This window comes from Vidua chalybeata, chromosome 16, assembly GCF_026979565.1.
Source record: "Vidua chalybeata isolate OUT-0048 chromosome 16, bVidCha1 merged haplotype, whole genome shotgun sequence".
Taxonomy (NCBI): Eukaryota; Metazoa; Chordata; class Aves; order Passeriformes; family Viduidae; genus Vidua; species Vidua chalybeata.
In genome coordinates this window covers 9,144,673-9,158,219 of record NC_071545.1, presented here as the reverse complement: position 1 = coordinate 9,158,219, position 13,547 = coordinate 9,144,673, and the positions used below count along the sequence as shown (strand labels likewise).

General features: G+C 39.3%; 1 protein-coding gene across 2 annotated transcripts in view; it reads right to left on the bottom strand.

Annotated features, from left to right (window-relative positions):
• The window catches only part of MOSMO (modulator of smoothened), a 31,261-nt gene that overhangs the window by 9,427 nt on the left and 8,287 nt on the right, over positions 1-13,547 (bottom strand). For both annotated transcript variants that reach the window (XM_053957959.1, XM_053957960.1), the window contains one exon: positions 1,102-1,314. In XM_053957959.1, coding sequence (XP_053813934.1) covers positions 1,102-1,314 — 213 coding nt within the window. The remainder of the gene's footprint in view (positions 1-1,101; positions 1,315-13,547) is intronic.

Here is a 13,547-nt window from a genome sequence, read left to right as displayed (position 1 = left end):
TAGCTTTGTTGAAGCCAAGCACTTTTTAATATTATTCCCTTCCCAAAACCATGGTTAAATCTAACTCGTATTAGATATCATTACATGTCAGAGTTCCATTAAACTTTATTTATACCCGTGTAAACCACAAACTTGCATTTCTAGTTAAGTGTTCACACTACCTTTAGTGGTTTGTCATAATTCAAATCAATTTAAAAGCCCTCAGGTTTTGAGTTTTTTCATGCTGTCATCCCCACCATTAAGGCACCATTTCACAGTTGGGCTAAGCCTGTAACACACACCAAGAAAAGGAAGTTTTAAAGTTATTCCCCTTGCTCATTATAACTGTTTTTTTGCGCTGAAGTAGCTGTAGGATATGTTTCCCTGTGTGCAAACACAGGGCTGCTGGAGCAGGCTCAGCTGTGAGGAGTTACACTGGTGCTCATGCAGAGCACAGTGAAGGAGGCAGAAAAGCACTGCTACTCCTCCCTCTGGCTAAAGCACGGCTGCAGGTCACTTCTGGAAGCAGAAGTCTTGGTGCTGTGAAGCACAGCAGATGCTCTGCAGTGGGCAATCCTCCTGCATAGCCAATTAGGATGCAGACATTCTGAATAAAGCAGCTGCTGTGAGCATGAAGCAGAACTGAACCTCAACCCTGAACGAGGTATTCACAAGACACCTGAGTAAGGACAGGTTACCTCAAAAGTACCAACTGCCTCCTCGGCCTCAGAGAGGGAATTTTCAGTAATTGCAAGCTGCTAGGATTGTCCTGGATATATGGGAGTGGGGAAGTGTGAAATATTACAACCACTCAAGTCAGAACTGACCTCTTCTATCCCTGCTCATTTTCTTAGGTCAATTGATGGTACTGCCCAAGGAAGGTAAAGGGGTCAGTCCTTCCTTTCTTTCACACCATTATTCCCTCTCAATTACAGTCACTTAAGACACCAACCCCTTTATTTCTGAAGCCTTATTTTTCCCTCAGATGTGGTATTCAAAGAGAAGGAATGTTTTGCATAGCAGGAGCCCTAAGCAGTTGCTCCTTTCCAACACTATGGTGTTATTTCAGACTCCACCAGTTTATCCTGCATACAGGTCAACTGTGCAGTTGAGGTCACTTACTTCCAGTGAAAGCTATCCAGCGGGCATATTTAGTAGCTTCTCTTCGCCAGTGGGAAGCCACCAGCAAACCACATGTGACAGTTAGTGAAATGATTCCCATTATGATGAAAAATAACGTAGTGACCCACTCGGGAGGCAGCCGTGGAGGAATACAGGTCCTGTCACGTCCATGGATGGTTTGACACTGTCGCACAAGGCCAACTGTGAGAGCACCTGAAAATACATAGCAGAGAGGCAAGTAAACTTTCAAAATCCTCTCTGAGGGGCGCTCAATTGCAAACCACAGCTCAGAATTGCCCCAAAGTAAGGGATTCTTTCTTTGATGAACCTTAGTAAGCCTTTCAAACACGGAGGATGAGGGCATGCTATAAACATCTGCCTTCATGTTCCTTCATCACACGCTTGCACAAGCTGAAGTGAGATGGCTGCAAGCTGTATCTGGTTCCTGAGTGGCAATCAAGGTCTAATCAAAGGGATAAAGCACTCGTAATAAAGCCTGCCAATATCTGCTAACGTGGTAGCTGACTTGCATAGAGGATCACTCCCTCATCTGTGCAGGATGAAGTACTTTTATAGTCTAACAAAATGAGTTGCAGCCCCCCTAAAATGCATTTAATTGTCTAATATCTTTTTCCCTCATCTGTAAATACAGCTTTAAGCCTCTGACTCTTGCAGTGGAACTGCATTTAATTCATGTATGATTTTAAAAACATTTAAAAAACTCCACTCCTTGACAGTAACTCATTAAAAAGAGTCCCTCCATTCAAGACTTGATCAATCCTTTTGACTGCTAACAAGAGTTACTACATACTGAAACTGGGATAGCTACACAAAAGATCTATCAAAAAGATCCTAGGAAAAGGATAAGATTGGTACAGGAACCATAAAGATTTAACCAAAATTATATATTTTCTGTTAAATAATATATTTTTTTAAAATCCAAGTCAGTGCTTTTGAGACTCATAAATTAGCTTTTAGTGAGCTTTAATAATGAAGTTATCTTTCTAACCCAAATTTAACATGCAAAATTAAGACCCATTTCTTCCAGTGTCTCTTAAACATTAAGTTCTAGATTTCTCAATTTTTTCTTTTCTTCTGAACTGTTGTCCTAAATAATCACAATTATTCTTTATCTACATTAGCAGCAAAACCTAACAGTGGACAGCATTAGAGTCAACATCTTTCTCCACAAATTACTTCAAGTAAATATGGTTTCAGTTGACCTGTTTCAAATAAAAAGAGGACAACTTAGACACAATTACAGTAAGACTGAGAAGCTTAGGTTTAGCATGTCCTTTGGAGGGAGAAAGATCTATCATACTTTCTAGCCTCTTTCTGGGGGGAAAGAAAAAGTGTGAAACAAAGGAGAAAGCCAATAGTCAAAAGATTAACCAGTCCTAGCATGCACCTCCTGGCACCCTGGAGCTAATTTCTATAGATCCTTTCTGCTCACACCTGAGCAATGAGTACCAGCAGAATTAGCTTCTGAGCTTAGAATTGTTGGGTTAGGAGGCAGCATATTATGTTTTATTAGATGTTTAGAGTCTTATTAAATGTACTGCTTCATATCCCACGGGATGAGAAGAACCAAAAGTGAAACCATTACTGAACCTGTTCTGTTGAAGTATTCTTGCAACATTTGTTTAGACTACAAAATCTCAGTCTTATTCAAATATATCCTTTTAATTACACATCCATCAACTGAAAAATTCAGGGATGAATTTTCAGCCAAAACCTGAACAACTACAAAACCAATAAAGCTGGCATTTTCTACTGCAGCAATCACACCACTGCTGTGCACCAGGATCACACAAAACTGAGCCAGGGTTACACAAGCAATCCTGCCCAGCTCCATGCCTGCACAGTACAGTTTTACATGAACTGCTTCTCTTCCATAGCTTGCAATGTTTTCATTGCACATCAGCTGCTGGGGCAGAGGGGAGATGTGCCTGTGTCCTTAAATGTCAAGCTCCCTGGAGCACACACACTGCAGAACCTCATACAAAACACTGAGCAGTTTCCTGTAGTTTGGGGATAAAGAGGCTATTCACTGCAACATCACAGAACAGGAAATTAATCCCAATCACTGTGCAAGACCAGGATTTAACAACAATTTTACTATCCTTACAGCAGAAGTCAGTTTTTTCTAAACTGCAATTCTAATCAAAGAATGACTTCATAAAAATGACATCATACACTCAATAGATGTTTTCTGAGTTCAAAGACCTCTCCTGACTTAGGTAGCAATAATTTAGTGCATTTTTAACTTTGGAAAAAGTAGCAATGGTAAGAGTCACTCTGCTGAACATGGTTCCATTTTGTGTCTTAACTGAAACTGAAAAAAACAGCTGCTGTAGATTAGCATGTATAAGCAAGAGACAACTATTTCATTTTGTACATGCAATTTATACTAAAGATATTTTTCAACTAAGAAGAGCACACTTAACATATCAGACTCAGAGAGAACCAAAGCTAAGCCCAGAAGTACCATATCTAGAGGAAACAGAACTCCATCTTGAATTATTATTTTTAATGCAATTTCTCTTACTATCAATATCTACTACTCCAAAAGGTGATTAAAAAAAAAAACAAACACCCAAACAAAAAAAAAAAAAAAAAAAAAAAAAAAAAAAAAAAAAAAAACAAACCCAGAAATGAAAATGAATAAAACAAGAAAAAAAAAATCTCTGAATTGTGAGTACCACAGTAGCATTCCTTCTTAATACACAAGGATAGTTGGAAGAAACTATTCAGAGGATGGCTTCCTAAACATCACTTCTGGTGCCCAAGTGTATTATTTTACTCTGGTGAGTTTTTTTTGTTTTGTTTTGTTTGTTAGTTTTGGTTGGTTTTTTTTTTTTTTTTAATCAGAGTTTTAAAATGTCAGCAATTAAATTTCAAAATCTGACATTTTAGAGGAAATATACTGAGCTTTATGGTTAAGGTCTTTCTAGCCCACAGAGTATTTTTTCTTAACTCTGCTTTATGGATTACAAATCTGAAGTCGATATACTCCATATTTAAGGTTTTGAACCTTGAGTATGCAGCCTCCAGGGAGCCAAATGGAGAGCAAGAGGTCTGTGAACCATTTCTAAAGGTTTCACAAAGGTAACTGGAAAATCAACCTCATTATGTGCTCATAAATTCAGTTAAAGTTCAAGCTGACTACACAGGAATACCTCACTTGTGTGCATAAACTGGGCACAAGGAAATGACACCTCAGGGCTCATCCCATAGTGACAAATCTGTTGAATTCAGACTTCAAAAGAAGTCTCTAGTGTGGAAAAACAGAATTCATTTGCCATGAAATTCAAAAGAAGAGCGTGTTTATATGGCATTTTATTCTGTTGGTCCCATTCTGAAGCAATCAAGTAAACAGTTGCCAGGGAGTTGCAAACAAACTTGTTATAAAAAATCTTGTTTCCCCTTATCTAGTCTATCATTGAAAAGAGGAACAGAGATATGAAACTGCACAGAGTCCTTCTGCCTGTAGTTAGAGAACAGCTCAACAGCCCATCTCAAACCAATCACCAAGTTCCACCAAGATCTGTAAATAAAAGGTTTTTAAGTCATCCTCTCAGAACTACTTCAGCATAATTGCTGAAAATCCAAGCACCTAACACAGGTATGGAACAAAGAGCACAGCTAATGCCAGAAGATTAGGCAGCTGAAAGATGGATCCAGCCCTAAACATCTGCAGTAAACACAGCTGCCCACCCACCTCCCCCTGCCTGCACGGCTCAGCCCTCGGGAGCCACAGTGAGAACCCTGAGGTGCAGGGTTCACCTGCCTCTCCCTCCCCAGAGCTTCTGAGACTGGCATTATTCAGGTCAGTACAGCTAGAGCAGGAGGTGATTAGGATAGATATGCTAATTACTAAAAATGAAATTTGACCTTTATCAAATCAGAGAATGCTGCACTGGGTCTGGGTAAATGTTATTGAAGTGGTCCTTATTCTTTTCCAGTAAATCTATTCCCTGAAGTGCCAAAGCATTTCTAACACATTAAAAAACCTCTCAGTAGTGACAGTCTGTGTATAACCAGGGCTCCAGTTAATTTCAGAGAAAGATTTTTTGATCATCCAACTCCTCAAAATCACTAGTAATGCTCATTTTTCAACACTGCATATTTTTACTAGAATCAATAATTTGTCTTTAACAAATACACCAACACTGGGGAGCATCACCTATTTAACAATTAAATTTCACAAAACCATTGAGGAAAGGAGGGGGAAGGGCACCAAACCAAGGAAAGGCAAGCCCTTATTTTTCCCCCTGGTGCAGATGTGCAGCTGCCAGGGAGCCGACCCCCAAGTCCCACTCCAGCCCCGCGGTGCTCTGCCATCCCTCTCTTGTTTCCCTGGTAACTACAGAGCCACAAGGAGGAATCACACTCTACAGAGAGAAACAAAGATTGCTGCAGCCCTTTAACTCCCCCTCCTCTACATCACTTCTGAATTATTAAAAGCGGCTCAGCAATAGCACGGCTGGAAAGCAGCAGCATAATAATGGCCACTCAGATGTTCGGTGTTCATCTGTTATCTGAGTGCCAGGACATGTGGGACCAAGTGTGCCAGATGGACACAGGAGAGGTGCCAGTGCCATGAGGAGCTTACCACAGCACAAGAAACAACTAATATGGTAAAAGCAAGATGCAGTGAATGAGGCGGGGCTCAAATGTTAGGAGGTCCCAGAACTCAGAAGCTCTGCTGACACATGAACCTCCATGGCACAAACCCTCAGAACTGCTCTTGCTCAGCCTGGGGTACCTGCTCCTCCTCTGCACTCCCCTACTGTCCCAACTGGCAAATTTGTTTAGTCTTTACCATCATTTTAGATAAAATGCTATTCCTTGGGTTTAAATGCATCTGCAACTCCTTATATTCCTTGACAACTGCTTCCTTACTTCTACCTCCCATACATCAACCACATCCTTAGCAAAATGCTCAGTACTAACATTTAGGAAGTATTATGGCCAACATGCCTTGTGAGGGGGTTAAAACTGGAACTGCCCCCAGAGAGCCACCTGCTCTCCCTCCCTCCTTGTCCTGATGAGATGGGGTGGTGCTGCTGGAAATGCCAGTTGTGACTGGCAGACAGTTCCTGCTCAAAGGAGATACTTTTCTTTAGTGTACTGTGGACTTATTAAACCATCTCTGCTAAGTGAAAAGCACAGTTTAGAGGTTTCTTAATGAGGTGCTGGTGACATAAATCTTAAGAGCACTGCCAGTATGGCAAGGACACTGCTAAGTTTTATGTTTTAGTAATGAGCACAGTACATGGAGCTGTGTTATTTGGGCACACTAAAACATTCATTGCTGCTGGTTAGGTAACAGTCACATGCCAGGGAATGACAGATGTGAAGTTAAGAGCAGCTCAGTTAATCCATTCCTTGTAACTCTCACTGGGCCACAGGCAAGGACAGCTTGGTTTTGGAAACTTTCTAAGTTCAATTCAGCTGATAAACTTGAATGGGAAAAGGTGTAGGTCCACCTAAGGGGAACAGGATCCAGCAATGAGCAGAGCTGCAGCTTGTTGCCCATCCAAGTGGAAACTTGAAAGGTCTAAAGAAAACAGAGTGATTTGGTCATGGCAGACTAATTCTAGGCACCAGTGCTAAGGATAAGCATCAAGCTGGCATTGGCCAGCTTGCCTTTAAGATGCTGTCCCTTGCCTGCAACCAAGCTCTCTGACAAGACTGCTTTCAATGTGAGTGAAGTGTAGCCGAGGAATTTCTGAGAGGAACAAACAACACAGCACGGAAAGAATAGTTCCAATGCACCTACCCATATAGGAAACAAGGAGGAGGGACTTCCAAGAAGAAAATTTTCAAAGTCATCAAAGGAATTTGGCAGTTGAAGTGGGATGTTTGCCATTCTTACATATGGAATTTATTTTCCTGCAACAGGCACTTGAAGGGATGTTGCTGTACAGAGGGGGAAGAGAGAATCACTTCTTTAGGTTTATTTATATATATTTTGTTTTGGGCAAAATTTCTATGAATTCTATAGTCTAGGTAATAGTTTCTTGGAAACAAAGGGCTCTCCCTTCTGCCTTTCCCAAAATCCAGGGAACTACAGTACTGATCATTCCCTACCACAGTCTTGGAGGTACTCCATACAGTTAATTCTACTTTTCCAGTGCAAAACAGCATTAGAAATCAGGCCCTCTTATGAGATTAGCCACGCTCAGAATAAGCAATGCAGGGGTTAGGGAAAAAGTTATGCCTCTGTAGGATAAGCACCACCTCTGGTGTGAAGGGGAAAAAGATAACAGCATCCTGCTGGTTTGCAAAACCAAGGAGGAAAAAAGAATTAACAATGCTGGGGAAGACCACCAGAGCCTGTACAGGAAGACCTATGTTGTAAGAGTCAAACAGAATCATGGGGTCTCTGAATGTCAGGTCCCACTGAATGAGGCCCACAGGCACAGCTCACAGAATTGCTCTGTATCTACAACTGTTCACAGTTACAGCCTTGTAAATTATAGTCCTCATCTCAATTTTCAACCTTGACCCACTATATCAATTTTTAAAAGTTTACTGCCTCAAATAGCATCATATCAGGGCATTTTTAAAAACAGCATATACACATAATTAACTGCAACTAAGTAACTATATGCAAGTGGAACACCTTGTCTTCCACATTTGTGTTTCAGTCACTGTAGGACAACACAGTAACTAAGTTATATCTGGGTAGGTATAAAGGCTATATAAAAGAATAAAAAAATAAGATCAACTGCCAGTCTCTAATCAAGTATGAGAATACAATGTCTAGTACAGTTCTTACAAAAATAATTACTTCTTTTGTGAGGAATGGAGGTAGTTTGAGTAGATGCTCTTTAGCACTTATGCTGCTAAAATGACTTTGAGGTTACCATGCAAGTACAGTATTCAGGATGTAGCAGAACAGATTGATTCTTTCACTGCGGATGTTCCAGTACTTTGTTCAGGTAGCAGATTAACAGGAAACCAAGACTCACTAAAATAAGATTTATGAATGTTAAAGGATGATCTACAGGAAGGCTGAAAGATCAGCTGCAAAGATGCAGAACATAGAATAGTTCAAAACAAACAGACTATAAATTATCTTTCCAAATCTTATGCTTTTGGCCTTCACTCCAATTTGTCTCTCAAATCATCTAACAGGTATCATAACCCTGGGAAAAAAGCTTTGGAGTTTCTCACTTTAAAGAAGACCAGATGCAAGATCAATTCATATTCCCACTGGATTTCTATTGGTGTGAAGCAAACAGCTAAAAAATATTTCTACTATGTTAAAAAGTCAGTTTTAAATAAAGACCTAGATTTATTTGTCAAGTTCCTGATATATCTAGAGAGCCTCTTTTAAGAACCTTGTTGTAAGAGTCCTTGTTGTAAGAGTCCTTGTTGTAAAATTATGTTATACAACCTGTTATCTCTCTTCTACTCCATTTATCCCCTCTCTCAAATCTGATGCTCTCTTCCTTCCAAACCAACTTTGAAATGGATCATCCTTCTTGCTCTAGAGATGTAAAAGATATTTACTTGCTTCAGGAACAAAGTACTCTTAAAAATATTAATACAGGTGAGGTAATATCCCTGGATTCAAACACAGCTTATGTTAGCTATGAGCTACCAATTTATCTATATTTAACAATCTCATTTCCAGAGAACTGAACTTATTAGGTACCATTTTTGGTACTCCTTAGAAATCTTACTGACTTTTAAAGAGAAGAATTCCAAATTTTAAAGCCTAAAGCTAATGTCCAAAGAGTTGTGGTATATTAGCAGAAAAGCTTGCCTTGCTGCTGGAAGAACATCTGGTGCCAAGCTGCCTCAAAATTTTTCAATTCTGTGTTTGTATCATGCCTAATGCAAACCAAATCCCCCTTCCACAAAACCCACAGTCTTCACCCTCCCTCTTCCTTTCCCAAAGAGAAAAAAAAAATCAGGGCCCATGTATTGAGAAAGACTTACACATATTAGAAAAGTTTATTACTACAGATGACAATCATTATGATACATTAGTCTAAGAGATGCCTAAATTGCAGACATTTGAACTAATACAAATTAAGTTTATTTCTGAATTCTAGTAACTTTCAATGCCCTGCTGCTTGTGTATTAAGTCTACTTAATGTTTTTTTAATTTTGCAACCCCTCTCTTTTTTAGATTTTTTTTTTGTGATGAATCACCAGACTCTCTAAGAGCTACCCTCAGGCACTAATGCAGGAACAACTCTCCTGACACAACAAAGGCTGTGTGTTCTCACATATCAGAGCCAAGAAATCTGCCTGTGCTGAAGGTATTCTTTCTTCAGAAGAAGGTATCCATTCCTACTTCAGAAGGCAGCATTAATTAAATGTTGGTTAAAAGGACCTCTAATAAGCTGCATCCTTCTAGTTGTTTATTTTCTAGCACTATAAGCATTTTCACAATGGAACAGTTTTGTCAGTGACTAGAATCTTTACAGTTTCTGAAGTGACAAGGGCCTGGAAAAAAAAGAAAGAACTTTCCTAAAATAAGAAAGCAATGTTTTATTTAGTATAAAACACAAACAAAGAATCTAGTTATTTCCATTTTTCCTCCAACAAAAGTACAGCTACTCAAAATTGACAAAATTCACTGACTAAAAAAAGAAAGATCAAAGGCAGTGTCAATATTTAAAAGTGATTTTTTGAGTCAGCCACACCATTTTATGCCATATGTTCAGCTGAAAGCCACAAGCTATGACACCCACAGCTGTTCTGCCATTTAACATCTGATGAGCTTGTGTTCTTTTTAACAGTTAGTTATGTTTGGCTTCAGACAGAGTTGTAAAATGATACCTCTTTATCCAATACACCACACGACCCTGCCCCAGCCTTCTCAGAAGTGGTCTGCTCAGCATCTGCAAGTGTAAGGGTGATGTGCAAGTTTCTGAGGCTGCATCACCAACAGGAGCCAGTGACATGAGGTGGCCAGGCTGGCACAGTAATGGCAGCACCAGGGTTTGCCATGTGGTACAACACAACACAACCAGAACAACACAGAAATTCTGGATCTCACAGTACAGTAGATCACCTTCCACACAGGTGTCTTAAAAGATGGTCTGTTCACAGGCTGGCAACAACTGGAATTCAGAGCCCTCCATCTTTATCTCCTGCATATCCAAAAGCATAATTTCCCCAAGTTAGCCGAGTTATAAACTTATTAGATATGTTTAAGCAGATCAGGATGGATACACCAAAGTTCCCAAACCACACCAATTAAATTACCCTATTGCTCTCCCTCTTTTTATTCATGGAGCGAAAATAACTATCAACCCTCCTGGTTACAGCCTAAATCAACTTCTCTAACATAATAACAAAAGCATTCAATGTCGGGGGAGGATTCAGGTCCTGGCTCTGACTTCAAGATTGCTTGTGCATTTTAATAAATTAAATTCATGTCGAATAAGGGGTCCTCTGTCAGACATAACTGTTGTGCTTTGCACTGATCTCAGCTTGCATCAGACATGCTCCAAGGACACCCACTGATCTGGCTCCTCCATGGCCTCATGAATCACCCAGTGGTGAAGGTGAAAAGAGAAGTGTTGAAATGCATTTTGGCATTTATATGGTTAGAAACACATTTGCAAAGTTTTGGTGTCTGTTCTACAAACAGCCTAAATACACCTTATGTGCTTCAGTGTTTGCCTACACCTGAGCATAACCTTCTCTTGGTCCACTACTGACAGAGTATTTTAGGCCTAGACTACCTGAAAGTACAACAGACCATGCTAAATAAAGAACAGAATATTCAAACCCCAAATCAAATGTACTAACAATTGTGGCAGTTTCTTTACATCACATAACTGATGGCAGGATTGTATTTATAGCAATAAGGATGTGAGAAGGGGGGTTTGCAGGTAGAAGTAATCCTTCATTAAAACCACTAGAAAAATTGGAAAGATTAAGCACATTTCTGGTTTTGCAAGTCCTTCCTTGGACACACAGATTACCAACACTGTACTTGCTGGGGATATACAAGATCCTGTCTTTATCTACTAGTCTTGCTTTTTTCATAAGGCACTTGATAATCAACTGAAGAACAGCACATATTTGCCCAAAGAATGTATTTCATTGCAACTAGAACAGTATTTCAAGTAAAATAAAACTTTATTTCTAAAGGCGCTTTCTAACTGTTGCCAAATCTGTGTATGACATGCTTGTAACAACTGGGAATACAGGCTAAACTGCACTTCAGATAGGGATTAGGTACACGGCCAAGATTTTATTATCTACAAGTAACACTTCATGTGCTGAAAGACAGACTGAGATATAGCTTAACTACATACAAGTCGTCCTTCAGGACTGCTGGCACACAGTTTCCTGGCTAATTAACATTTTAAGCCCCCACCAATACAAAAGGCAAACAGGAAAATAAACAAAACCAAACTCCAACTTTCTGCGTAATAATTCTCAAATTTAGGCATTTACTTGCTGTTCACATCACAACAAAAATATTAAAAACAAAGATGAATAGGAATGCAGGAAGCATATTCAGGATTTATCCTGAAGTACATATTTTCTTATTGCTTTTGCTAGAGCAAGTCCTTGTTTTAGAAGCCTGCATAATTTAAGCCTGAATTATTTAGGCAATTAACAGGTGCTGTCTGTGTGGTGATAACACTTTCTCCCTTATCATAAATTGGCATCTACAAAAATAGACTGTTAAGAGTCTGGAGAGTTCTCTTTTATTTTTTTTTACTAGTTTAAGAGAAGACAGACCATTCCTGAACAGTTAAATTTGCACTTCACTGAAGTAAAATACCACTTTATTGAAAAAAAAAGGCTCAGTCCTTTGCAAGTAGGACTGTTCTTGAAAAGCAACCAAATGTTATATAGTGCTCCAAAGAATGCATCTGTTAACAGATGTTTATACAGTTGTTATACTGACATTCTGAAATAGATTGACTCTAATTTTACATTTTATATAAACAACCAAGAGATCCTCTGTTCTTATCACCAACTTCATCTTACTGAACATCTACTTACAGGGAACATTTACTTCAGATTACATTGGGCATAAGTCAACAGTCTTCTGTTTGTGAAACAGCAACTGCTACTTCTGGTCTTTACTCTCTTTATTTCACCATTTTTCATGTATTAAGCTTCAAGGTGCTTCTTGAAATTGCTGAGTGACCCAGCAATATTCCACTGAAAGAATTTATGGGACCACATTAGAAATTCCTGGCCTTTCAATCTCTTCAGGTTTCCTGTACAATCTCGTTGCATAGTTTTTAAATTGAATTAAGTGTGGGTTTAAAAAATAAAGTGAAACATGCTTCTTCCCACGAGTTTCTAGGATGGAGAGCACATCATTAACGCACAAATTTAGGTGCACAATTAGTTTCAGAATGCAATTCAGCCTAAGGAAAATAAAAAAGTTCTTTCTTCACCCTTGTGACTTCTCTTCCCCCACAGCATGAAACGCCTACAATGCTCCTCACATCAACAGGCATAGAGGAAGCAGCAGTGCCTTTTCTCCTCTACAAGAAAGGAAATCAGATTCTTCCACTGTTGCAGTTCTGGAGCTGACACTTCCACTGACCATGGGAATACTGCTGGATTACTGTCTATGATTGAGAAAAAAATCTCTCTTAATGCTCAATTTAGAGTATTTCTATTTTGTATAAGGAAGACCAAATATATCAAAGCAAATTTTCAAGTCAAACAAGTCACCCACTATACAGAAATCATTCTTCAGAAAACTTGAAACCCATGACAACCCTGTATGAATTTTCTTCACTTTACTTTGGTATAAAGACATTACAATTAGAGGTTGTTAATGTTTGATACATTAAGCTCACACTGATGAAGTCACAGACGAAACCATTCCCCCTTACTTGTACATTTGCCCTGCTTATCAACGAAGTCAGGATCCCTCTCATTTCTGTGTATACAAAGATTTTATTGCAGAACTTAGTATATATGTCATCAATTTGAGAAAAGTACAAAGAATCTAGGTTCAAAGCAGCCCTTCTGAAGTATTCACAGCAAAGCAGTTCTGAGGTACACTGAATGATCAGTTGTCCTGTTCTGATCCCACACATATTCCTTAAAATACAACTAAGTTACATTGCTGCCAATAGCAGAAAGTAGTCACAGCAAGAGAAGTGGAAACCACTCTAGAACATCCTGTGCAAAAGAAAGGAAAGCCCAGGAATGGGAACTGCAAGAATACAAAGTGGGAAGGTGGCTCCACGATGAGCACTACAGAAATAATCTACCTGACTTTACTGTCCACGAACACTTGTCATTTGATTATTAAATTCTCGGATGTACCAAGCTTAGAGACAGCCCAGCCCTTCTAATGCAGTGTGCAAACAATGGCACAAAGAATTGCTCACCATCAAGTAAGTTCAAGGCCAAATGTGAACTGTCTTCAACTGGACAAGTATTTAAACATCCAAGTGGGGTATTAATCACTACACCTTGAGAGACTG